The sequence below is a fragment of the Diplotaxodon limnothrissa genome, linkage group LG7 (genome assembly GCF_057381915.1).
Source record: "Diplotaxodon limnothrissa isolate DT_005_m linkage group LG7, D_limnothrissa_male_GT1.1, whole genome shotgun sequence".
In the NCBI taxonomy this organism is placed as follows: domain Eukaryota; kingdom Metazoa; phylum Chordata; class Actinopteri; order Cichliformes; family Cichlidae; genus Diplotaxodon; species Diplotaxodon limnothrissa.
The window spans coordinates 39219094-39246602 of NC_140602.1; the positions used below are offsets into that span (position 1 = coordinate 39219094).

General features: G+C 39.9%; 2 protein-coding genes across 4 annotated transcripts in view; one reads left to right on the forward strand and one right to left on the reverse strand.

Moving 5' to 3' along the window:
- The window catches only part of il11ra (interleukin 11 receptor subunit alpha), a 54895-nt gene extending 37066 nt beyond the window's left edge, over positions 1-17829 (forward strand). Inside the window, exons 3-12 of one of the 3 annotated variants that reach the window (XM_085359685.1) lie at positions 5758-5824; positions 7526-7692; positions 8339-8453; positions 9236-9396; positions 10492-10655; positions 11079-11223; positions 11484-11576; positions 13555-13657; positions 13834-13913; positions 14505-17829. In XM_085359685.1, coding sequence (XP_085215811.1) covers positions 5758-5824; positions 7526-7692; positions 8339-8453; positions 9236-9396; positions 10492-10655; positions 11079-11223; positions 11484-11576; positions 13555-13657; positions 13834-13912 — 1094 coding nt within the window. In that variant the 3' untranslated portion in view covers position 13913; positions 14505-17829. The remainder of the gene's footprint in view (positions 1-5757; positions 5825-7525; positions 7693-8338; positions 8454-9235; positions 9397-10491; positions 10656-11078; positions 11224-11483; positions 11577-13554; positions 13658-13833; positions 13914-14504) is intronic. The other 2 variants (XM_085359684.1, XM_085359686.1) reach the window with 2 other exon arrangements.
- A 4812-nt stretch (positions 17830-22641) lies between these two features.
- On the reverse strand, positions 22642-26721 carry tmem267 (transmembrane protein 267). The gene is made up of 2 exons (XM_085358053.1): positions 26314-26721; positions 22642-22977 (listed from the first exon to the last, which is right to left on the reverse strand). Exons 1-2 carry the CDS (start codon positions 26719-26721, stop codon positions 22642-22644), a joined length of 744 nt encoding a protein of 247 aa, XP_085214179.1.
- Positions 26722-27509: the final 788 nt, after the last annotated feature.

Consider the following 27509-nt stretch of genomic DNA (forward strand, 5'->3'; position numbering starts at 1 on the left):
TTCAATGTTAGGAGAGACCTGCAACCTTCCTGTGTGTGTGTGTGTGTGTGTGTGTGTGTGTGTGTGTGTGTGTGTGTGTGTGTGTGTGTGTGTGGGGGTGTGTGTGTGTGTGTGGGGGTGTGTGTGTGTGTGTGTGCCTATGCACGTGTGTCCATGTATGTGGGTATGTGTACTTAAATGCACATTTATGTGTGTGGTTTTATGTCTGTGTGCGCCTGTGCACATGTCTGGGTCCTCTTGCCAGAGGCAGAATCAGATATGAGTGGAACGCTGCGGGTTTGGGGAATAATGTACTTCACTGCCAATAAAACATGAATACACACATTCAGACCAGCCAAATCTTTGAGCTGCACCAAGGCCCCGGGTAGGACACATACATGCTCACACACTCACAAACGCAGAAACAGAGGGAGGATTTTGTGTGTGTGTGTGTGTGTGTGTGTGTGTGTGTGTGTGTGTGTGTGTGTGTGTGTGTGTGTGTGTGTGTGTGTGTGTGTGTGTGTGTGTGTGTGTTTTCAGTGGTTGAAGGGGAAAAGAAAATCTGGGTAAAGCTGTTGGGAGAGGCTCTACAAGAACAAAAGTGGAGGGAAGGAAAGTATTACACAGAAGATAAGATAAGATAAGATAAGATAACTCTTTATTGTCATTGCACAGTCATACATAGTACAGTAGTACAATGAAATTGGAAAAACTGTCCTACGTCGGCACTACAGATAACACAACACGACACGATATGACACATCACAACGTAACAAACAACACAGCACAGTATATTAACTTAGTATAAAAAAGAAGAATAAGTGTATGTGTATTGCACACTGTTATTATTGCACATTAATTATTATTGCACCTTGTTATAAATATAAATATTATTGTTATCGTTTTAAACATTGTTACCTCCCCCTAAAAAGTCCAGGGAGGTCAGCTATTTACATTGATCAGGGCTATTGCCCTGTTGTAAAAGCTGTCCTTGAGTCTATTTGTTCGGGACCTCAGCAGCCTGAACCTCCTGCCAGACGGCAGCAGCTTAAACACCCGGTGTCCTGGGTGTGTGCAGTCCCGTAGGATGCTGCGTGCCCTCTTGAGACAGCGAGTGCTGTACAGGTCCTTCAGGGAGGGAAGAGGATGTCCAATGATTTTTTGGGCCATGTTGATGACCCTCTGGAGTGCCTTTCTGTGTGCTGTGGTGCAGCTGGAGAACCACACACCGATGCAATATGTCAGCACACTTTCAATGGAGCAGCGGTAGAAGACGGTCAGCAGCTCCTTCTTCAGGTCCATTTTTCTGAGGATTCTCAGAAAGTGGAGACGCTGTTGGGCCTTCTTTAAGACCGCAGAGGTGTTAGAGCTCCATTTGAGGTCTGTGTCTATGTGCACACCCAGAAACTTGAAACTGGAGACCCTTTCCACGCACTCCCCGTTGATGCTGACAGGCTGCAGCTCGGACTTCCTCCTTCTGAAGTCAACTACCAGTTCTTTTGTTTTGGTGGTATTGAGGTCCAGGTTGTTGTCTGCACACCAATCTGACAGCCTCTGAACTTCAGCTCTGTATGCAGTCTCATCTCCCCCTGAGATGAGCCCCACCACAGTGGTATCATCTGCAAACTTGATGACTGTGTTGTCTGGGTGGGAACTAACACAGTCATGTGTGTACAGAGTGTACAGTAGGGGACTCAGTACACAGCCTTGTGGAGAGCCGGTGTTGAGGCTGAGGGCTGAGGAAAGATGAGGCCCCACTCTAACTCTCTGTACACGGTCTGAGAGGAAGTCTCTGATCCAGCGGCAGGTGGTGGAAGGAAGTCCAATTTCCAGCAGTTTATCTATTAGTCTGTCCGGGAGTATCGTATTGAAAGCAGAGCTAAAGTCAACAAAGAGCAGCCTGGCGTAACGGCCCTGCACTTCCAGGTGAGAGATGGTGGTGTGGAGCGTTGTAGCAATGGCATCTTCAGTTGATCTGTTAGCTCTGTATGCAAACTGGAGCGGGTCGAGTGTGGGTGGCAGGCAGGACATGATGTGACGTCGGACCAGTTTCTCAAAGCACTTCATTATAACAGGTGTTAGAGCAACTGGTCGGTAGTCGTTGAGGCTGCTAATGTTAGTACGCTTTGGCAGTGGGACAATTGTGGCTGACTTTAGGCACGGCGGGATGCAGGACTGGGACAGTGAAGTGTTGAAGATCTTAGTGAAGACCCCAGCCAGCTGGTCTGCACACTCTTTTAGGACCTTTGCGGTTACCCCATCTGGTCCGGTGGCCTTCCTGGGGTTCACTGCCCACAGTGTGCGCCTCACCTCATATTCCTGCACTATGAGGCTTGGGCTGCTGCTGTCCGATGTTTTTGCTGCTGCTGCCTCTGGTCCCTTCACCTCAAAGCGTGCGAAGAAGTGGTTCAGCTCCTCTGCAAGCTCCGCGTTACCCTCAGTCAACGTGGTATTGCCAGGTTTGTAGTTGATTAAGTGCTGAACTCCCTGCCATACCTGTCGTGAGTTGTTGGTGGTGAAGTGGTCTTCGATCCTTCTCTTGTACGCTGCCTTGGCCTCTCTGATGCCTCTTTTCAACTGAGATCTGGCTGCACTGTACTGCATACCATCACCGGATCTAAAAGCGGCGTCACGTTGCTTCAGCAGGACCTGGACCTCTTTAGTCATCCAGGGTTTCTGGTTGGAATACACCCGGAGACGTTTGTCCACAGTGACACTGTTGACACAGAAGTTAATATATGAGAGCACTGATGTTGTGTACTCTTCAAGGTCCTGATGTTCGAACACGCTCCAGTCCGTGTTTTCAAAACAGTCCTGCAGCTGATGTGATGCACCTTCTGGCCAGGTTTTCACAGTTTTTGTGACTGGGGGGGCTCTTCTCCTAATGGGAGTGTATGCAGGGATCAACAGCATGGACATGTGGTCTGACAAACCTAGATGTGGTAGAGGGGTTGCTCTGTAGCCTTTTTGGATGTTGCTGTAAGATGAAACAATACGAAAAGATAAAGGTGAAAGGTAATATTTAACCTACTACGCTTGTTTTGTTATATGGACACAAGTGGGGTTGAATGATTAAACCTTTTTATATAGAAGTTACAGTTAAATGGCTACTGGTTTAGCTTGCAGGTTAAGCAGGTACCCATATCCCAAAAGGCTAAATGCAGCAGCCCAATCTCAACTTGGACCCGAGGGCCTTTGGTGCATGTATGCCCTCACACGCTTTCTCCCTGTTTTCTGTTCACTGCACAATGCACACGTATCTAATCAAGGTGGAAAGTCGAAATGCATAATTAAAATAAGAAATTGCAATGCAATATATTCATTACACATAAATTGAAATGTTGCATATCTTTTCTTTTATTTTGATAATTATGACTTATAGCACATGGAAATTAGAAATCAATTATCTCAGATTATTAGAACATTTACTAAGATCAATCAAAAAAGGATTTACCATAAAGAAATATATAACTTCTAAAAAGTATGTCTTATTTGCTTGTGGCTCCTTTACCATGAATCACTCAATCACTGCTGGGTAGCTTTGATAACATACCTTAGCTCACCTGTATTTTGGAGTTGGTTATTTCTCATCTTTCGGACAAATACCTCTGGCTGTCCAACAAAGCACAGTAGTGACATCAGGAAACAATTTGGCAGTAGTTTGGGCACCATGGGGAAATGCCAAGTCCTACTGGAAAAGGAAATAGTTGGCTTTAGACTTTGGATAAAACCAACCACCACCAACATCGGTTGATGGTATGGCACGCCAAATCATTAAAGACTCCAGAAATGTCAGTCTGTACTTCAAACACCTTGGATTCTGTGCCTTCAAGTCTCTAAGACCTTGATCTAGCAATCGTAAAAGTAAAGTATTTATTTATTTTTCAGAAATCTGTAGTTTTGTTTTTTGGATTTTTTTTGTTTGAGTTTTGCCTGAACCCTTACAAGCTTTTTTTCTTTTAATGTTTCCAGATCTTACTCATTAAGTTGTTGATTGAAGAGCAATTAAACTGATCAAATTAATTCAAACCGTAAATAACAAGATGCAGGCTTATTTTTATTTCCATTATTGAAACTGGAGAGCGTTTTTCTCATTTTGAAAGTTTTAGATGTATCTTTCTATCACAGCTCTGTTTCTAATGTCACTCAGCTTTGTACTCTCCTCTTTGAGCATTTATCTCCTACGCTCAAAAATATAAATGCAACCACAAAGTCACTGTGGATCATTGTTCCTCTTTTCCCAGCGGTCTCATTTTGCACAGCTACTAACAGCAGGAGTGCCAGTGAAAACCAAATATTGAAACTGCTGTCAGTAAAGTCGTCATCTTGAGTATGTGTCAAATTTAATTTAGGATTTACTTAGTTGGTCCCCAAAGGGCATACGCAGTTGTTATGGGAGGGGGAAAAATAATATATGTAACAACATATAGTAGATGCCTCTTCTTCTCCATGTGATTTCTGAACATAAAAGGAGGTTTCAGCTTAATGAAGCCACTTTATTAAGTTTGTTACAAGATAATAAGATACAAAAAAAGCTGAATTAATGGAAAATGCAGAATCACAAACCTGGGGTAGATTGTTTGCTACCAAGGGAGGAGAGGTCGGCAGGGAGTATGCATGCCTGAGTGATTGAGGTTAACATTAATGAAGGTGTGTTCGTGGCAGACTGGCAGTCAGTGTTTTTTTTTTTTTTTTCTTTTCCTTCACACTGAATCTACTATAAATGCTGGCATTCACTTTTTGTAGCCAAGCTAAACATACACACAGATACTCATACTGGAGATAGTGTATCAAGTTTGCAAATCACTACAGCCACCTCAAATATTTGCTCAGGTATACACTAGTCTTAGTATTCCTTCAAATCTGCACCACCCTGCAATTTTGTGTGACAGCATGTTGTAGTTTTGCAGATTACAAAGAATATTACTGATATCAAAATTTCATATCCAGAGTCATTAGTATCCATTGTTGCTGGATTTAAATTGGAGAATGATCTTTAAAACTACAAGGTTACATCTGTATCTAATCTTACATTGTTTAATAAATAATATACCAAAAAGCCCTAAACTGTTAGGTTGCCATAGTTGTCTATGGATTAAAGCATAGCTGCAGCAAAGCTGGTGAAGAGGAGGATATCAGAGATAAAACCTAAAAAATCTCAGCAGATAAAACTAAAGTTATCTCCATTATTCAATACAGCAGTAATTTGAAATAGAAATAAATACAAGTCACCGTGAAATATGTTACTGTGTCTTTGTGAAGTTAAGACTGGGAAACCAAGGTGATTTTGAGTCTTCTGTAATCAATGAGTGAGCGTTATCAACAAGAAAATTGAAGGTTCCATATTGTAGAAAGTGAACACTTTTCATATTACAGCACTTCCAAGTTTAAAACTCTCACACGACCTGCCGTACTGTCTCCTTTTGTAGAAGCCAGTACGACAGGATGTTCCTGGTATTTTGGTGAAACATTTCACTGATCCTCTGTCCATTATTAAATGGCTCCCAGATTGGATTTGCTGATACACAGTAATATTACTTTAATGATGGAGCAGCTTTATACTGTGAGCCAAAGTCTCCTCAGCCTGGTGTCTGCAGGATCCCTTGCCTTGTATGGTCATGTTATTGTGACACGGCAGAATATACTGTAAATGGTGCCGCTTGAATCACATTAATACAGACAATGCTGACACATGGTATGTTAGATTGTGCAATGTGCAGATACTGCAAGCCAGACAACACAGTGCTTTAATATTTTATGCGATGTCTGTGTTTGCAGTGTCAGGCGAGCAGTATGGGCGCTTGGAGTCGAATGTGACACTGGCATGCAATAATTCGGAAATCAGGTAAGGAAGAAAAAAGAGCAACACACTAGCACACTTGTTGTGGTGTTGGAAAGAGTTGTTCAGTATAGCATCTCCATGCATTTGCACGCAGAGCAAATTTGTCATAAAGGTTATGATGATATTAATTGATATACTGAAAAACTGTTAGACTCATTGTTTTTCTTAGTTATTTTCTTACTCAGAAGGTTCATTTTTAATGTTGGTGTCAAAAGAAGTTTGCCATAGTCCCCAGTGTCATCGGCCTAGAAACCAGTTTGCGGCCATCTGTTAACTACCATTAGGGTCATTAGGGAAGCTGTTTCGAGAGTGGTTGCTGGAGTTTGCTGTGAATTCAATCGCTAAGCCTCAGTCATATTGGCTTAAGGCCAGTCAGTCACTGGTAACCACTGGTCGCTGGGGAATTGTGCGTGTATTCCCAGAGCGGTTGCAGGAAATTGCTTGCTTTTGCCAGGTTAAATTCATTGTAAAGAAGTACATGTTAATGCCCCCAAAACCTCCTCTGATTACTTTGGTCACTTCAGTTTGCTGCTATTTCCTGTAGTATGTAGGGTAGACATCGAATTGACACACAAAGACTTGCCACTTACTTGCTAAGATGCAGTGCAAATCAGGAAAATATAATGTTGCACCTTTTTAAATGTGCTGGTTTCAGCTGTAAAGCACAATTTTTCAAGTTTTACTACAATTTGGTGGTTTGGTGCAGATAGGCCAGGGTCTTGGGTGAACCATGGGTGAATGCGGCAATCCTCTAGCAACCAAAGCAATCACAAGGAGGTTTTTAGTGCTCCTTCCTCAACCAATTTTAGCCAACAACCACTTGCCAGCCAATAGGAATATATTTTTCACTAGTGACTGGAGGTTGCCAAGTGGTCTTTAGGCCTGCTTAACCGAGGCCTTAATTACAACAAAGAAACTTAACAGCAGATATCTTACTTAAAAGAAAAACCCGTAAGCTTTACAGAGATGAGACAAAAATAAGATACTACACATAACTGAAGCATAATGCCAGCAAATTCCATCAGAAAAGATTCTGAAGAATTAGTTGATTATACGAACATATACTGTGTCGTCCACAGGACTATAGAAACCTTATCTTTTTATGGCGTATACCTAATTGCTCAAATGGTCAGTCTCAGGTATATTCATGCCTTTACTCTACTGCTAAAATTGTTCATTGTCCTGTAGTGTATTGTATGTGCCTTCATCCTGTTTTTGTCATGCTTGAGTGAAGCACTGGCGTGTTTAACAGTAGTTTTCTGCCCATACAGTTACTATTGGCTTCAATAGCTGCAAGTTAACAGTTATCATTAATTTGGTTAACTTTACTTGCACCTTTCTTGTCATAATGCAGCTAAATAATGTACATGACTTGACATGAATAAGGACGGCTTCTTAATGGCATCAACAAACTGTGCATTTTGTTATTGTTTGACTTACATAGCAGAAGAAAGTAGTGTGTTGCTCAAAAAAAGTAATAAGATGTACTTCTTTATTTTAAACAAAAGGGGGGCTGGCACAATAAAAATGAATGTAATATAACCTGTACTGATGTTGTGTTAGTTGTAGTTTCTTTATAAATGAATGTTGTAACATGTATGTTTTTGATATTAGGTGCTTACTGTTATTGTTCTAATCTAGGATTGGAGTTGAGATAAAGTCCCCTAAAGCATAATAACCAAAGTCTAACATGTCCCTGACTAGGTTACCTGTGTCGTGGCATCTCAGCCACAGCGCAGTGTTACCATGGCATCAAGTGACACCAAATGGAAGCTTAGTCCTGCTGCGTGTCAACCATTCAGCGCAGGGCACCTACAGCTGCTATGACAACAGTGGGCGGCTCCTCCGTTCTATAAAACTCAGGCTGGGCCGTAAGTGTTCCTGTGACTTGTTAAGCTTGCTCTTAATTTATGGGTTAGCACCATTAAAAAGGTCTGTTCTGTATCTAGTCTTTTGGCATGGGACTGCAGCCTTCAAAAATTCAGTTTTTGAAGGCCCCATGTATACAGGCCCCATGTATACAGTAAGTCTCCCAATCCCCTACAGATCTTAGAGGAAGTTTATGTTTGTGCCCCTGAGAAATTCTCATTTCTTTTACAAATTTATCTCAACATGTTTTTATTTCCCTCTGGATCTGCATTTTTAATGAAGGAATTTAACAGGACAACTTACTGAAACAGTGATAATCACAGCACCAATGCTGGTCCTCAGAGGAAACTGGTCTTATCGTTTATCAATTAGACAAAATTGCCTCCCACTTCCTATAACTGTCTTGCACAGGAAGCATCTCCCTAAGTAGGCTTCCTTTTGAAGTTCAGGGAATTTTTCCATGGTACTGGTCATTCAATATTTTGGTTAATGTGCAGGAAACTAGGGCACAGACACCGAGCTGTTAATTTTAGACTTGAAGACAAGCCATATAAACTTTAAAATATATAACAACTTATAACAGAGCTCTGAAAAACATCACTCCCTTTCTATCCTGAAAATGATCTATGCCTTACTACTGTTCCCCAGATCCCCCTGGGCGGCTGACCATTTCCTGTCAAGTGCCCAATCACACACATGTTCGCTGCTCCTGGGTAGAAACTGTAAAGACCTTTCTGCCAGCAGAGTATAATGCCTCCTTCAGGTAAGAGCTAGTTACTGCACAGAGTTGAATTTTGAATGCAGTGTGTATAGTTTGAGTAGTATGCTAATATATAGTATATATCAAATTATCCTTCTTTGAGTCTGCTGTTCTTCCTCCAACTTGTCATATGGCTCTTAAGCTGGGCACGCATACCTTTGCAAACTGTAGTGTTCTCAAACAGGAAACAATACACATTTAAAGTGTTTTCATGGACTGCAGTAGACACTAGCAGGAACAAGACTGACTCTTAAGGACTGCTGAGTAAAGATTAGACATTCAGCTGGTGGACAATTCAACAAATAAATAATAAGTGTAAACAAATACAGTCACAATATGACTTTTCTACTCTGAGATGTAAGCATACTGAAGCACTGAACCACAAAAGGGCTATTAGATCTGTTACCTTTTTGCTGTTGAGGTAAATAATTTCACTTGTGCCATTGTCATTTCTGTTCATTTTATCTTTTGTCTCACTGGTAAATGTTTGGCACACTTCGAAAAAATTCTTATTGGGAAACACTAGAAGAGACTGATTCTTAATAATTCATCTGGAATTTACAGACCACACACTACACAGCTTTATCTGGTCACTGTAAACACCATAAGCCTTGGCGGAACAGACTCTCAGAGCTGACATGTACACACTACATTTATATCAGCCTGACATTTATTTAGAGGCTTCAGTATTGAGCTGTGGTGAATTGGTTGTACTATCTTTGCTGTTTTTAGCACATATTTCAGTTGTCATTAACTCTAAATAGCATTTTTTGTGTGTTTTTAAGCAATGGTAAAGAGTGGAGCCCATGCATCGTGGACGTCACCCAGAAGCACTGCGATGTAGTTCACCCTGCTTTCTGGCAGCCCATCCATACCCTTAGAATCACAGAGACGAATGCACTTGGGTCTAAGAATACAACCGCCAGTGTTAAATTACACGAGCTATGTAAGATCACGCTAAACACACTTGTGTAATATAGACCTCATATATACATTACATTTTAAGGATTTTTTTCCCATTTCCAAAATATTACCTGCATTATGAATAAACACACAAAACAAATTCTGGGAACACAAAGTGGAATTTCACACATGCACAGGTAAAGTTAAAGCAAACTGGTGTGTACAGAAGACAATGCATCATGATATCTAATGACACACGCCTGTCTTTGTTACTGCTGTTATGACCATGCCCTTGTGATTCTCATATTATGACCTAATTCATCCTGTTTTGCTGCATCACTGTCAAAGATTTACAGTTAACAAACAGTCAGGTGAATAAACAACACTGAGACACTTGTGTAGGTTAACGTGCTGCACGGGTGAAAAGCTCAGAGCGAATCACCCCGAACTGCAGTATTCGTTTATTTTTATAGGTTACATCGTCAATATGCAAATATAATCACATTTCCTGTTACGCAGGTCCTGATGCTGTCTGTGTGTAAGCTGTGTGTGTGTGTCACAGAGTATGTGTGTTGCAGGTCAATTTCTAAGAATAATATAATGCAAGTCAACTTCTGCGGATATGTATTTCTGTACTGGTCTCTTGCGGTAAATGCCAGTGTCACAGGGTCAGCTTCCTGTTTCTACAGAAAACTGTGTCTGGTGAAATATAACATAACTTTTGAAGAATAAGCAAATAAAACAATAAAAACTACCTAACAATCACTGTCTACATTTTCACTGCTCTCGAATAGAGGCGTTCATAGCTGTTTGAGATCTGTGAATGGCCATTAGATGTTGTTCACCATTTTTCCCATTCTCTGCATTTTTGTTTAACACACAGGTGAGGGCAATATTTAAAACAATGACAATAGTTAATGAAATCATTGAAGTTAAATTGGATTCATTGTACCAGTTGTACCAGGTCATGATTTTGTTTCAACATACTTTATTTCATTAACGTCATTATTTTAGAGTTTTTGATCACCAATAGTAACATCAAAGTAAAACAGCATGAGAGATTTTGTATGTTTTTTGCCCAGTGAAAATAACAAAATATAATACTTAATCAAATTTGATTTAATCCTGTGTTTTCCAGTAAAACCAGACCCTCCAGAGTCAGTGTTGGTGAAGGAACTTGGAGGGTATCCAAAGAAGCTACTGATCTCATGGAGATTTCCCTCTTCCTGGCCCCAGCATGATGCTTTTCCTTTGATATTTCATATCAGATATAGGCCACAGGGCTCTATGTTCTGGTCAGAGGTTCGTAAGCAAGACCGTTGATTTCACTTCAATGTCGATGGGGTTGTAGTTAGGAATAAACTTGAACATGCACATTGGAGAAAATATAAAAAATGTTTCAAATATTTTACCAGCAGTTGAAAATAATTTTTTGATTTCCAACTGATAAAGCACAACTTTCTGCTTTTATAAACTGAGATAAAACATTAAAAGCCGCACAACTGTTTCACTGTTTTTGTTTTGGTAGGTCACTTTAAACACACTACAGCTAAACACAAGGGGGGAAGTGTTGGTCATGAACTTCTGCATTGCGGTTTCTTTGTTTTAACTTTCCAAGTTGACTGCTACCATCTTGTTTGTGTGTGTGTGTGTGTGTGTGTGTGTGTGTGTGTGTGTGTGTGTGTGTGCTCCTTCCCTGACATGTTTCTCTCTCTTTTTAACCAGATTTACTCTTTGGATAATTCAATTGTAATATGGGACGCTCTGGCAGGCCACCTTCACCAGGTTCAGGTCCGAACCCGTGATGAAATTAACGCGGAGAGCCAGTGGAGTGAATGGTCTCCTCTGCTACTCGGCAGGCCCTGGGAAGGTAGGAGGAAAAATTAAAGTAGTCCGTATCAGTCATTTTATTTTGAGAGTAAATTTACGATGCAAAAAGCGATCAATAAATTAAGGCATTATATAGATTTGATTAAAAGGTAACACGATCAAATAATTATCTTTAAATACACTTAAAGTTGAATCACATTCAGTTAAGAGTAGTATTAGAACTTTTATTAAAGGCTTTGTACTATTCCTGTCTACTGACTGAAGTAAAAAACTTACTCTGGGCCTGTGTTTGCCTTACAGACTATACCACCCCTGAGCCTGATGTGGAGCCAGAGGACATCTTTACTCTCCCAACCAAATCAAAGCCTGAAGCCTCCACTCCAAAGTCACGGGGTAAGACACCAAATGAAAACTGTTATTACAATCAGCTATGTTGGGGGTCAACTAGAGTGCAGCTAATGTCACTAGATTAGTACTACACCACCTAGGTTGCTACCACAATTACCACAACCCCTTTTAGCACTACTAATATTAGACCTGCTCTGTAACAGTTGCTATTACCGTTTCATTACTAAGTAATTTTAACCATAAATGATTTTCATTTATTAGCATGTTTTTAGCAGATTGTTTTTTTCCGCTCTCCCTCTGTCTAGATTTTACTCAGTTATCTTCAACAGCTGAGAAGCTGAGGCATTATTTACAGTTATTAGAGGAATTAAACACATAGCAGTAGAATGAAAATTATGTTTATATATGCATTTTGCTTTCCTATAGCACTTAGAAAGGTCTTTCTGGTTCTTTGACCCAATAGCCCCTTGAATTAGTGTGGATGGCCTGACCTTATGTTTTGTAAAAGTTTTACAAAACATAAGACATTTTTAACTCGAGAGTCCCAGACTCCGGGTTAGGTTCGGAGAGTAGTCTGGCACTTAGTTGTGGTTGTCAAACTTAAGGGTAAGAGGCTTGGGGATGCGTTAATGTCTGCGATGTCATCACAAAGACAGCCAATTATACATTTCCCTTGTGTGTATGTGTGGTCCTCCTCCTCCCCCTCACACATAGCATGGGGTAGACAGCAGTCACTGTGGAGGAAATACTACTATCAGAGAACAATTTTTAGCCAAAATATGAGCACCTCTTGTCCAAGTGATTTTTAAGTGCACTTGATACTGCACTTACTCCAGTTTCCAGTAACATGCCCAACAAGTTTGAAGTGGATCAGATGAACAGTTACTGAGATAGAGGGGAAAAAAGAGAAATATGTTTTTTTAATGATGTAGGTGTCCTTCAGTGTATCTATTGGCCCTTTTTTGAGCATATATTAGATGAAAATGATTGAAAACCACTGAACTATGCGAATCATAGCCTAATAAGCGCAAGACGAGATGTTTTTACCTTGTGTTTTGGTGGCATTGAGAAGGCTCATCGGGCATTGATGCAGCAGCAATCTCTAGGAAGGCATTTATTATGGTTATTACTTGTTACTTGATAGAACAGTGCAAGTAGCTTGTGCCTGGCTTCATCACCAAATTACATATAATTGCAGTAATTGGCACCTGTGGGTTGTCATGTTTTCTACGATGCTGTGTGCACACTGGATGAAAGCAAAGTACATGGCAAGCTCAGGTATACATGGGAAAAAAACAGAGTTAAAAGCAGCCTGCAGCTGCAAGCATGCCGTCTAAAATATACACATCCAGGATACGCACAACAAGTATACACCCACCCACACGCAGTATATACAAGGAGACAACTACAGGTTTGGCAGTGGAGGACAGGCTAAAAGCCTGTGACTGGTGCTGTTGGATTATTTAAACTGGTGTCCTGTGAAGCAGATGTCTTCTTCTATTTGTGTCAGCGTGTGAGAGAAAGCACTGTCGTTTGCAGATGTGCTCATAAATCACCTTTTAATGCTGTCAGTAATATGCACTTTTGCTTTTTCGTTTTTGGATGTGTTGGTACTTTTACAGTTCGGGTTGATGTTTTCTCTCATTTGTGTATGTGAAAGCGAGTTGTTTACTCCTCTCAGTATAATAAATGCATGTTTGGATGAAAAGCCATAATGGCAGATTTCAAATTAGCTTCTCACCAGGGAGTAATTAAATCCAGGAACACACACAGCTTTTTTTCTTTCCATTTTTGTCTCACATAGATGTGTAAACTTCTTTTTTTTTCTCCCCATGTTATGCCAATTTGGACTTTTATTGTATTTATTTCACTGCACTTTTACATCTGCTTATTCCATCATGTGTGCGTTCGTCTCTCTGCAATGTCCTGTGTGAATTCTGTCATCTGTCCTTCTCTGTACCTCCCACCCTGCTTGTTTTGCTGAACCTCCCTTCTCCTCTGCTCCTCTTCTCTTCCCACCCAGGTTCTAAACACGGGGATGAAGGTAATTTAGGTCTGGTGATTCTCCTGGTTTTGTTCTCAGTGGTCATCCTCACCACCATCTTTTCCCTCATCTTTGTTGTGTGGTAAGAAAAATACACACACAGGCATATCCCACATCCACAGTCCATGACTGTGTGGTCTGTGTCTCTGTTTTAGTTTGAGTAACATTTTTTTTCTTTGTTTTTTTTTTTTTTTTGGATAGCCTGGCATTCTTAAAGTTTTTGTCAGTCAGTGTTGATGTTTCATTTTGTATATCCAGGATGAGACAGAGGCGACGTGATCATGCCACCAAACAAGAGCTCACCTCTATGGTCAAGATGAAGTCCATCCCAATCTAATGTAAGAAACTGTTACTATTTTTTAGAGGCTTTTTGCCATTTTTATTCCCCCCCTTACATAAACTATGCTGCATATGTGAACATACCTGTCTGTTTTTGTGTTTAGATGAGCACATTTGGGAGTTTTGACAGTTTCAGACATTTCAATGGTGAACAGATTCTGTGGCAAGGAGATAATTAAACTCCTAATTAAATGTCACTTCTTTCAAATTTGTATAAGTACAGCAAAATTCCCTCAAAAGAGCACTAAGCTAGTGAGCCACTGCCTAAAGAAGAACCAAAATGGTTCAAAAGAATGCTATAAACAACATTCAGACAACCCTTCAGATAGCTAGCCAACTTGTGATTATAAGGCTAACACACACACACACACACACACACACACACACACACACACACACACACACACACACACACACACACACACACACACACACACACACACACAGATTATAACCCTCTAAGTATGGCTGTATATCTGTCATCTAACTCTGCTATTTAAATCTGTGCTTTTGTAAAACCTTTTCCCCTCCTGCTTCCCTCTACTCTGCTCTCCTTCACGTGCTCCCTTCCCATCTTCATTTTTCATCAGCTTTTTCTCCTCTCATCTCAGGTTAATTTGAAACATCTTCAACCCATCAGCCCCTTCTGGGGTTTCACCAGTGTGTCAGCCTGTACCATTCCCCGCTGTTAACATGCTGACCGTCCATATTTGGCTATATTAACCACAGAGCGTCATTCAAGAGTCCATCCAGAATCCAAGGCAGCAGGAACTAACTCATGTAAAGAGCTTGACAAAGTAAGGTCATTACCAGTTTATATCGGCTGACTGATGGACAGTTTTTTTGAAAGATTTCCTTGGACATATTCAGTGACTACAAGTGCACTACCCATAATGCAACATGAGACTCCTACCTGCCGTCCATGGGTATAGGGACAGTCCTCTTCACTTCAGCAATGCTCACTACTACACACGACTGTAGGAGCAACACTGCACAGGGACATATGAGTTCACTCATAACCAGTGCTCTGTCAAGTCTCCCCAAACATTTTTTTTAAACTTTTAAGCAACAAATAAGGAAAAACAAGTGCAGCTGCCAAACAGGAGCAAAGGGGAACATTGTTTCTGGAACAACTCGTCACCCAGAACTCCTCACACTCTCAATCACTGTGAGAGGTAACACATGTTCATTCTCACCTCGACTGATTGACCGACTCAATGCTGTGAAGGAAGCAACACTTCTGCTAATTTCTGTGCGTGTCTGATGCCAAAGAAGCAATGACGGGCATTATGGGCTCAGGTGGGAGGCAGGGAGCTGCTGCTGGCATGAGGGAGAATATGGACATAGAGAATGAGGTCCGGGGTTTAATAGACTTTGTTTCATTTATGACAAGTGATTTTATGTTGCATGATATCCCTGTTATGTTGTCTGGCATATTAAGTAAAGGTTTTTTTTCTTTTATTGTAGTTCTTTCTGTCCATCCATTCACTGTTTCTAAATGTGTGCGAATGAAAGACTCGCATAAAAGAAAGAGGGAAAGATACTGGCCTTTCACAGATCACCAGCATTATGAAAATACATGGATTCTTAGTCATCTAGAGAATATTAGAGCATACATATTCAGCTGTTTTGTCAATGCCAATAATGCCAATAATAATAACCCCAGGGTCATTGTGTTAAAAAAAATGGGAGTATGTTTTGTTCAGATTCATTATTAAGTCAAACCATGAAATCATAAGAAAAAGAGGAAAGTAGTAAATCTGAAGAGCTGGAACTTAAAATTTAATTGGAATAGATGAAAATTGTTGTCATAAACTGACTGGTGTAGTCAGCCTTTTAAAGACAAAATATGACATAATGAGGCCGTTAAAAAAAGTTTCCTTATCATGTTTTTTATTTTATTTTTATTTTTTTAATAAATTACAAGATTAGAGTGATGTTAGTAATGAAATGAGGGCAAAGGTTTAGATCAAAAGGGGCCCTCAAAGGGCCTTTGAGGGGACAAAAGCAAAAAGTGCTACAAAGTAGCTTGCTTTATTGTAACACGAAACATGGAAAGTGATGCAGAAAGTGCTGCATTTGATATCATTAGGAACAATGTGTGTACTCGCACGCCTCATATCTGTCCATACACGAGAGAGGTGCATTCTGGGTGGTTACTACGGTCTTGTTCACCATAGTAACTAACATCGAAAGGGGTACGCAGCACTAGGCTTTCACTGCAGTTACTAAAATGAATGTAAACGATGGTTTTAGGATGCTGATTTTTCTTGGGGTTTTTGTTTGTTTTTTAGGGGACATTTGGGGAGAGGAAATAAACAGCGGGGCATTGGCACAGATCGAATAGTTGCCATCAACTGCAGAGATTGTACAAGAACCACCTGCATCAGCTGTTCAATTAACCTTTGAGTTTATGAGGTAGATCAGTGCATGCTGGGCGGTGGTGGAGATGAGCACGCACGCAATAAACTGACAAGAGTAACCCTCGCTCACTGTACATCTGTCTCAAAACCCATCGCCTCACGGAAAACACTCGATTTCTGGGTGGCCAACACTTAAAAATACCTCCGATACAGCTTGTCTGCTTTAGTCCTGCTTTTCACACCTGTGCCTATAAACCTTGTGTCCTGCTAGCTTTGCACCACAGATGGAACCGAGAGGCTCTTCTGCTTGAGAAGCAATTTTTCTTTCTTTCTTTCTGCTGGTTTGGTTGTTACATTCTGCTCATCTAAGGCTGTGTAGTTTCTTTTGCTGGCTGTCATTTCAGAAACACAAGGTGCATCCAAGTCCAACTTTTTTTTGTTTTTCCCAGTTTGGCAACTGTATTGTCTCTCAAGCTAGCTCCACATATTATGCATGGATCCAGTTGAAGCTTTTTTGTATATTATTGTATATCAAACTTTTAAAAAATGCATACCTATGTTATATGTGGTGTTTATATGTAAGGAAAAAACATAATCTTTGGGGTAGATTGACAGACATGGTTTAGCTCAGTCTTGTGTTAAGGACATTTCTTTTTAATAAATCTGTCATTCTACACCAATATTACATAGGTAAATGCATTACATGCTCCCTGTCAATCACTCTAGGTCAATACTAAAACTCATTGGACGAATTGGAAGTGAATACAGTGTCAATGAAGGGAGACTTCAATAGTATTAATAGCCTGAGCTAAGCCATTTCTTGTGAGTCTTCCCAGCATTGTGTGTGTGTGTTTTTCCCCCCAGTTATATGAAGCTGTGTTACTGTACGATTACTGTATGGACAACGTGTTTACTGAGTTAGTCCTTATCCAATGTTTAATTCCTTTTTTTTTTTTTTTAAATAGAACCACAAATGGATGTTTTCTTTTCACTGACACTCTCCTTCCTCCATTCTTGTGGCAACATTCACAAAGACAGTGAAATATTTAAAAAATTATTCACAGAGTCAATTTGAGAACCCGCCCTTTACTTCCTTTTTAAATTGTGTTCCAGTAAACTCGGGGCTCTGATGGATGTGAGATATAAAAGGATGCATTCGGAGCTTTTGTACTAGAATGTGCACACAAATTTGATTTTAATTTCTTCTGTTTTTTGTTTTTGTTTTAAATATTACTATTGGTGCAATGAATGTCATCTTTTTGTCATTTAAAACAATCTTTGTAGCTGAATCTTTGTATAGTAAATTCTTTTTCTTATGCTTGTCTTGTCCTTCCAAGGTCCAGTCAAAAAAAACTTTAATCAAGAGTGAACCCACTACCTGCTCTCTGTGTGACTTTTATACTAAATATTCAGTTTTATAAGGCCAAATTAGGAATTTAAAAAAGATGGTAAATATAACATAGAAGCCACTTTGCCATAATTACTGGATTTACAGGTAATAAAGTTAATATTTTTCCAATCTACACAGTAATGTAAAAGTGAAATACCTGTTTTAAAGATATTTTTATGATAAATATTCAAAGTAAACTTTGATAAATTGTATAAACCATCCATCAGATTCAAGTTTCCGGGCACAGTGCCATATATTTTAAAAGGCGCCTATAAATAAGATGTGTTTTTACTATTACTATTATTATCATTATTATTGTTATATCAGTGAGTGTTGTTCACCCTGTCTATTTTGTTTTTAAGGGTTCAATGTGACATGTTTTCTGTAAGTGTATGCCTATGGAGTTCTTTCTGTCTTTCTTGGTGTTTTTGTTATTTTTTTGTTTTTTTCTGTGTGGACAAACTTCATTTACAGTCTGTTCCTCTGCGATATGTGACAGTTAGAGGAGCCTGTTGACTTTTAGTTCTCGCAACTCCGATGAAACTCAGGCATCCATTCTCAGATGTACATAGTCATTTTTGTTTCCTCGTGTTCAACAAATATCACCATAAGCTGTTTTTTTTTTCTTCCTTCCTGTCCTGGTGTCTGTGAAATAAAAAAAAACTATTTTATCACACTTCTATTCCTTTTTTTTTCTCTTTTGTTTCCCATGAAAATTCAATGTTATGGTTCACTAACCTTTTGTCCGTAGTTTCCATTATCTTTTCAGTACAGCTGCGCATTTGTTTTATAAAGTTTATCTACTTCCTTGTGTATCACAGTTTATTCTTTGGTTGTTTGATGGAAAAAAAATCCAATTGTCTAGAGTTACTCAAAAAAAAAGATGTCTGTTATTGTTTGGTTCTTTGCGTTGTGTAAAAGCTGAAAGAATTTCCCCTTAAGGCCTTTTCTCTTTGAGGCAGTTTCTGACGTCTAAATGCTTAAGCTACCTTTTCTTGTCTTCGTGACAAGGAATTTTAAGATGAATAATTAGAAGGAAATAACCCCGATATTCTCATCACACTTTGACAACAGTCTTATTTGTGGTGCAGGGGGGTTTAGCGCAAAGATACTTTGTCGTAGACAGACAAAGTTGGTGGCACCAGGTAGTGCTACTAATAAAGTCAAAGAAGGGTGATGAATATCTCTACACCATGTAAGGAAATATAACATAAAAGGCAACGTTTGTGGTGCAAATAAGACAAGTCTTCATTGTGGCTCTCAGTGCTTCTGTTTATGCCTATCATAACAGCCGTACATTATAGCTCAGAAACCTTTGATATTTAAATCTCATAGTGTACTTGGTGCAGTCGGGCGTGACACTCTCAGCCAAATAAAGAGCTATAATCTTGGTGATAAAAGGAAAAAAATGCACAGATTCATTTTCCAATCTGCGCTTCTGTTTGAGCAGTGTAAATCAGTTGGAGCAAGTATAAACGTACTGTGAGTGGAATACACACAGTATTGTATTAGCACATTGGCACAAGGGCTTTGTACTGACCCTATAGGTCAGTTTAAGACAATACCACTTAGAAAGATAAAAGCTGTTATTGCTCGTGTTTGCCATCGTTAGTTTATAAATGGAGGTAACTGTCTTATGTTACCAACAGTGAGCTTTGCCAAGTAAGCCTTTTGGTTAATGTATCTCAGACCAGACAATTACTGTATATGCTTAGTGTTTCATAGCTGTGCACTCAACTGTGCTTAACGAGGGATCTTAGAACATTTATCCCACCAGGCATGCACTGTGAAGCAGGATTTTGTCTCCGGTAATGTCAGGGTTAACCTTGGCTTTTTAGGACTATGAAGGTGGTTCGTTTCTTATCAGGGTTTGTCACTACAGTAACTTATGCTGGAGCAGGGCCTGAAAAAGTCAACAATCCTTCACAGATAACTTCCTTTGTGAGGTTTGAACCCAGAATCTCCTTGCTCTAAGGTGACAGTACTCACCACTGAACCAAAGTCTTATTAGACCAAAGGCTGCATTTATCTGGGTTTTTTTTGACACTTCACTAAAACTTTTCTGGTAAAATGCTGCCTCCTGGTGGTGAAAGGTTAAGACTGGCAGTTTGCACATTTGCCTTTCACACAAAAAGATCTCGGAGGAGGCCTGAGCTAGTGTACTCCTACTGCTGGACGAAAGCCCAGAAAAATAGGATTGTGTCAGGATGTTAAATCAGTGCCAAATCAAACACGTGGATCCTCTGCAATCCCGTGGAAAACAGGGGAACAGCTAAAAGTATGCCCACCCCCCTCATTTCTTTATTTTTGAGCAAATAACCAGACCTTACCCCGTGACGAAAAACTTTCAGAGCCCTTAGAGAACTTCAGAAAGATGCAAGTCATTATACAAAAACACAGCAAATATACACAGGATACATTTTATTGAGATAAAATAACACTACATTAAAACTATCTTGTTACTATATACTTTACTATTAACCAAAAACATATTTGTCCAAAAATACAAAACATTATTTTAAAGCACAAAACTTAAATAGTGCAAATTCCAACACTTAAAGTCATATGGTAAACATAAAAGAGAAAATGACACTGGCAGTTAAAGTGGGACAACAGCCAGCGTGTAAATTCCTTCCATAAGCACTAAACTTCAAGTTAAATAAGTGTAAAGTGGAGGCCGGTGCTCTGTTTGCCACTGTTAAAGCTGTTTTTCCGCATCCTGGTAGTCATAAGCAAAGCTTTACAATGCCTTTGTCTTCTATGTTGGTTTTGTTTTATTTAAAACTCCAGTGTTACTCAACGCTTCTGTTACTCAAACAGTTGTTTCCGATCCGTTCTGTGACCCTTCCAAGAAAGTAGCAACAAAACAGACAAGCCTGTAATAAATCAAATAAAGAGCACTTCAAACTATTATGTACCAGCAAGTTTGTTTGTTTTTCTTCCCCCAAACAATGAGCACTTTTCAAACTTTCTCCCCCTCATCCATTATTTTATTTCACAATCACAACTAAATATTCCTGACTTACCTCCACTTACTAATGGAAATAAATAAATAAATAAATAAATAAATAAAGATCAAAAGTGAAACTACAGTAGCCACCTAGTGGACAACAGGCACAACTACAACCTTAATCACCAAGCACCAGCTTTACAAAAATGTATCCCTGTTTTCCATCTGGAAACAGACAATTCAAGTCCACCTTCTCTTATACTGAAAGCATGTTGCTTATATTCAAATACCCATTTCTAAACCCACTATAATACAACATTACTAAGCATCATTTAAACCAGTGTATAATACTGTTAATGAGTGTTTATGTTATTTGGTCTACATCTAAAAACAGTGTAATGACAAAAACTCTATATGTGGTATATCTTTGCTGCTGATAATGCAGCAAAGTGATTATAATGAGTGAAAACAAACAGTCCTGCAAACCCCGTTTTCACCGCTGAAAAGCTAAATTTCAGCATATAGTCCAGGGGTGTCCAACTCCAGGCCTCAAGTGTCAGTGTCCTGCAGGATTTAGATGTGTCCTTAATCCAACACAGCTGATTTAATTGGCTAAATTACCTCCTCAACATGTCTTGGAGTTCTCCAGACGCCTGGTAATGAACTAATCATTTGAGTCAGGTGTGTTGACCCAGGGTGATATCTAAAACCTGCAGGACACCGGCCCTTGAGACCTGGAGTTGGACACCCCTGATACAGACTGTACCTCACACTGTTAGCCATATAAATATGGCAGCATTATGGGAGGAAAAATGCTGGAACCACGCACAGATGATTAACACAGCATGTCCCCTTTCTTCCATTTTGATGATCTAAATCTAAACTCAACTTTTTTTCAAGTTTCACTCCATGCTGTGTCAGGACACCGAATCACACCGACTTTACTCGTCCGTCACAGTTTTTGCTCAAACGACGAGGGCCGAGCTTGAAGCCGTCAAAGAAATACATAACAGCAGGAAGCCAAAACCTAACTGAGCATCTTTACTACAGCATGTCTTAAAAGGGGATTCATTCCCTTCCTGTGATGATTGACGTGCACAGTAAAGAAGCCTCTGAGCCACATATAACTCACTGTTGGCAAGGTTTCACCTTTGGAATAAGGAGACTTGATGTTATCCATTTCTGTGGCTGGCTCAACTTACCCTACAAACTGATTTCTAAAAACTGACCATTACAGGAAAAGTTATGACTGAGTGCACATTAAGGCTTCTCCAGGCAGGAAAATGAAAGTTGCAGTATGTTGACATGCTGGATATTACAAGCATTAACAGCCAAAGAGGACATTTTGTTTAGCTGCTGGTAATAGACATGGGAAATAAAGAACCGTATGTGGGCAGATTTTTAACGTACTATAAAGAAAAACAGTTTTGAGGTGCACTAAGAGTGAAACTGAAAGACGTCTCGCAGAGCCTGGAATTGATTTTGCCTTTGGTTGACGTTTCCTTCAGCGCCCTTTGAATGAGGCTGGATAGTGACAGTAAAAGTGATGAACCTCCATCGGGGTTTAAGTCTGTGAGGTGTTGTGTAGGTGAGCAAAAAGTTGGGCAAGCCCTGGTAAAAAAGATATGAGTAAAAAGAGGGTTCACATCTTTACATTTAGTCCCCAGGTTATTGAAGAGGATTCTGATACAAATCCATGCCATGAAAAGGAAAACAAACAAACAAACAAAAACAGTGATTGGCACTTATATTGGGATGTTCCCATTTCAAAAAGCTAATTTAGTATTTTACAGCCATCTCCACCAATGAAAAGTCAAACGTTTACTGCTTTCCTTATAATATAATGAGCTTTCTCATTCTTTGTGAGAAAAGAAAACAAAAAGTTTTCATTATTTATGTCAAATGAACTGAAAAATGTCTTCATAGCCATATATACGTGTTCTTCAGAATTTAAAGGTATTTGATAATTATTTTAAATAACTAAGAACATTTTTATCCAAAGGTGATCCAAAGTTGGTGATGCCTTAAACATCGATGGCCACCCCGTGTTTAGTGAATATCACATCTCTGGTTCCCGTCAGGTACATGAGCACTGAACACAGGTGAGGGAGCGTCGCTGTGGTGCTGACGTATAACCAGTATGGGATCGGCGCCGTGTTGCCGAATGGGCACACCCACAGGCCGTGGCGCACTGCATCCCGGACGTGGTGTGTTACCATGGAAATGAAAAGCATCCATGGCAAGGAGCACCAAGCGTCTTTGAGGCGCCCGAGCCACATGAGGAAGCGGAGAGTGAGACAGATGATGGGAATGAGAGAGGAACAGTGCAGCGGTGGACGCTGAGGGAGTGAGACAGCAGCCTGGAAGAGCAGTGAGAGACAGCGTTAGCACCACATATATCCTTTGGAAACATGTCAATCCATGTCAACAGTGTTCTGTACTGTGGAGATCCTGTCATGAGTCATGCTCCAGCACACACACACACATACACACACACACACACACACACACGTATGAGGTATAGGGCTGCCACGATTAGTCGACTAGTCACGATTACATCGACTATCAAAATCGTCGACGACTGATTTAATAGTCGACGCGTCGTTTGAAGCTTTGTAAGATCACAAAGGACGCAGGAATGAGTAGTAGGATTTAAGAGTGTAATAACGGACTGAAACAGAAGATGGCAGCACTGCATGTACAAGGATGCCAGCTGCCGTTAAACCCCGAAGAAGAAGAAGCTGTGTCCCAGAATTCATAGCGCAGCCCAGCTCAGTTTCCAACAATGGCGACAGCTAGTTAGTTTTAATATTACTCTTATTATTCTTTCTGGGTCACAAAATAAACGTTTAACATATTTTCAGGTGAGAATGTAGCTGTGTAAACCTCAAATATCTGCTCAGTTTATCAGGACACCACATATTTTCAAAAGCGCTCCCAACGTTTTTGGAGACGTCTGTTACCCACTAGCTCGATAGCTAGCCGGGGGCAAGGCTCACTAGAGCCGACGAGAACCACCGCCGTCTTTCGCTACTCAGGTTAAACATGATATATAAGTCACTTAGATAACTTAAAAATGTTATTGTTGGGCCTTTTTTAGTATTTTATTTGTTCCTGAGTAAATCGGTTTGGCTGAGATTAAAGTTATAGTTTTTACACAGCTGAATAAACGTCAAGCAGACAGCTGATTATCAGAAGTGTGAGACGCTCGAGAATATACTCCGGTGTCCTGTTATATTTTAGATAGCAAGGAGCAGACAGCTGAGTTTATTAAACTCCACTGAAACAATCTGGAAATTTAATTAAAATTTAATAAACTATCATCTTGTCTTTATTTTTAGTTAGCACATACCTTAAACACTTAAAGCTGTAAGCTAATGATAGTTATATAAGAGCAGATGCATGCATGATCTGATTAGTCGACTAATCGCAAAAATAATCGGTGACTAGTCATTATCAAAATAATCGTTTGTGGCAGCCCTAATGAGGTACATCTCTAAATTAGGGCTGCCACAAACGATTATTTTGATAGTCGACTAGTCACCGATTATTTATGCGATTAGTCGACTAATCAGATCATCATCATCATCCAAAATAAACAAAAAGTCCTTCAAAAATAAAATGCAGCAACCATCACTGGACGTAAAACTACAGCTTATTGCACCAGCAGCATCTGCTCTTATATAACTATCATTAGCTTACAGCTTTAAGCTTTTAAGGTGCTAACTAAAAATAAAGACAAGATGATAGTTTATTCAATTTTAATGAAATTTGCAGATTGTTTCGGTAAAGTTTAATAAACTCCTTGCTATCTAAAATATAACAGGACACCGGAGTATATTCTCCAGCATCTCACACTTCTGATAATCAGCTGTCTGCTTGACGTTTATTCAGCTGTGTAAAAACTATAACTTTAATCTCAGCCAAACCGATTTACTCAGGAACAAATAAAATACAAAAAAAAAAAAAAAAAGCCAAACAATAACATTTTTAATTTATCTAAGTGACTCATATATATTTAACCTGAGTCGCGAAAGACGGCGGTGGGTTTGAAAACAATTTGCCGGGAGTCCGGTGTTCTCACGGCGCTAGTGACCTAGCCCCCGGCTAGCTACCGAGCTAGTGGGTAACAGACGTCTCCGAAAACGTCGGAGCGCTTTTGAAAATATGCGGTGTCTTGATAAACTGAGCCGATATTTGAGGTTTACACAGCTACATTCTCGCCTGAAAATATGTTAAACGTTTATTTTGTGACCCAGAAAGAATAATAAGAGTAATATTAAAACTAACTAGCTACCGCCATTGTTGGAAACTAAGCTGGGCCGCGCTATGAATTCTGGGACACAGCTGCTTCTTCTTCTTCGGGGTTTAACAGCAGCTGGCATCCTTGTACATGCTGTGCTGCCATCTTCTGTTTCAGTCCGTTATTACACTCTTAAATCCTGCTATTATTCCTGCGTCTTTTGCGATCTTACAAAGCTTCAAACGACACGTCGACTATTAAATCAGTCGTCGACGATTTTGATAGTCGATGTAATCGTGACTAGTCGACAAATCGTGGCAGCCCTACTCTAAATGTATGTATGCATATGTATATGTAGATGGATCAACTGACAGGTCAGATGCGTCTCTTAGATCTTTGCTGGAACTTTTTGGATTTATATGACTTATAGAAGCTGTTCAGTTTTTTCACACTGCACACCATGCTAAGATATACCAAGTGTTTAGCTAATTGCTCTTTGAGAATCACTTTGTTGGTGCTGACATACAGTTTTATGCCTGTCAATTAAACTGTTATCTACTGTCTGTGTGTGTGTTCTCTATCAGTAACACAATGAAAGAAGTTACTAACATGTTTTTGTAGATTCAACTAAAGAAATGAGAACCAATGCTGTGTTTCTGCCAGTGAAAGTGTCTAAAGATACAATTTAAATTTTTGATACATTGCTACACTGTTGGGCTGAAAGACCAAAAGAATAGTCAATATTTCAATGATGTAATGGATGACAGTCATTTTTTAACATACATATAAAATGAAGTAGTATTTTTCTTGGTGCGTCACCATAGCTCACCCTGTGGATTGTGCTATGTTCCCGGCATAAAATCCATATCAGAAAAGCCCAGATTGAATTCTGCCCCAGGCCTGTTACTGCATGCCACTTACTTTCCCATCATTTCTTCTGTGTCTAACTGTTGTTATGTAACAAAGGCAAAATACCCCCCAAAAAATCTTTTTCATAAGGATCCAAACTTATTAATATTCAGTGGCCATTTGGAGTAGAAACCATTTGCACTCCAGCATTGGTTCTCCTGGCTCGCTCGTTTGATTTAGCATCCCCGTGGATTATCTGACAAAGAAACTGAACACATTTACAAGAAAAACATGGCTGCTGCCAAACACAAACACCTACAATCCCTGATAAATAGCAACTCATGAGGCTTAAAAATAAAAACAAGTCTGTGAAATTAAAAATTTCTGCATGGGTTGTTTCAGTGTTTTCTCTCAGTGGGAAGGTTATAATGAACATTGTGTCCTGTAATCTACTATAATGGCACATGTATGGGTGCATTTAAGACTTAATCACTAAATAATTAGCTCTCCAAGAGAAAGGTGAAGGACTTAGGGAATACTTTGTACCCTATCATTTGTAAGCTTATTAAGCATTCAGATTAACCCTCTATGGCGAAAGTCTTACCTTGAGTGATAAGGATCCAGCCATATAGAAGTGGTCCAGGTCTATGATTGATGCCAGGAGCCCTGCGAGTAACACCTCATATAAATCGCTCTTTTTCCTCAGTCCAATAACAACCGCCCATGACCACAGCCCCACCAATCCGTGCGTGGCGTTGTCCAAGACAGCACGCAGCCACAAGTGTTGCTGTATGACAGACAGCTGTAGGACGTGGTCTGCCACCACACAGAACATCCCGAGTCCTGCCGACGCCAGCAGGGAGGCGGAACTGAAAGTCTGCAGGAGGGCCTGAGCTCTCTCCGTCTCCAGAGCCAGGCTGAGAGGTACGGGAGCACCATCTCCCCTGAGGCCAGGTCCCAACAAGGGGGACGAAGAAGGGGAGGAGTCGAGCTTGGAGTAGAATCCTTGCATGTTGTTAGATGGCTGGAGGGGCCAGTCAGCATTAAAGGTCAGCAAGAGTCAGGCAAACTGGAATAAAGGAAATAAAAGGTTCATCATTCACTGCTTATCTGAGCAAACGTGAAGCAATCACACACACACACACACACATACACTCTAATGCATGTTCATGGACACAAATTTTATTTTATTTACTTATTTTTGGTGACAGACTTTGACACTGATGTATTTTAACAGGAAGCATATTTTGTGTCTTATTTAGATTCTTTAGAGGACACATGTCAGCTGTCCTGAGGGCTTTCTAAAAGCAGCTTCCACTGTATTGCAACTCAAACCTAACTGGGGAATTTTTATAGACAAAACATAACCAATGAGTTCTTGATAATAAAATAACAATTAAAACAATCCAACTGTAAAATTCCCACTACCGCCACCCCCATCCTGTCTCCAAATGTGGACAACATTGCCTTTTAAAGGTGAAATATATTCATTTGACATGAATCAGTGCATATGAAACTGGACAGATGAAAAATTGAATATAAAGGCATAAATTTGGCCCGCGGACCAGAGTTTGACACCTATGCGCTAAAGGAAATCTCGGAGGAATCTTTCCAGCACCTGCTTAAATCCATACCAGGTAAAAGGGGGAACAACCCAATACTAGCAAGCTGCGCCGAATAAAATGTCCAGTAAGTGCACGTATTTCAGTTACAGATCATACCTATATGAAAAGAGCAAACAAAAACCACCCCGCACCTTCCACATAGGAACAATACCTAATAACAACACATAATAAAGTA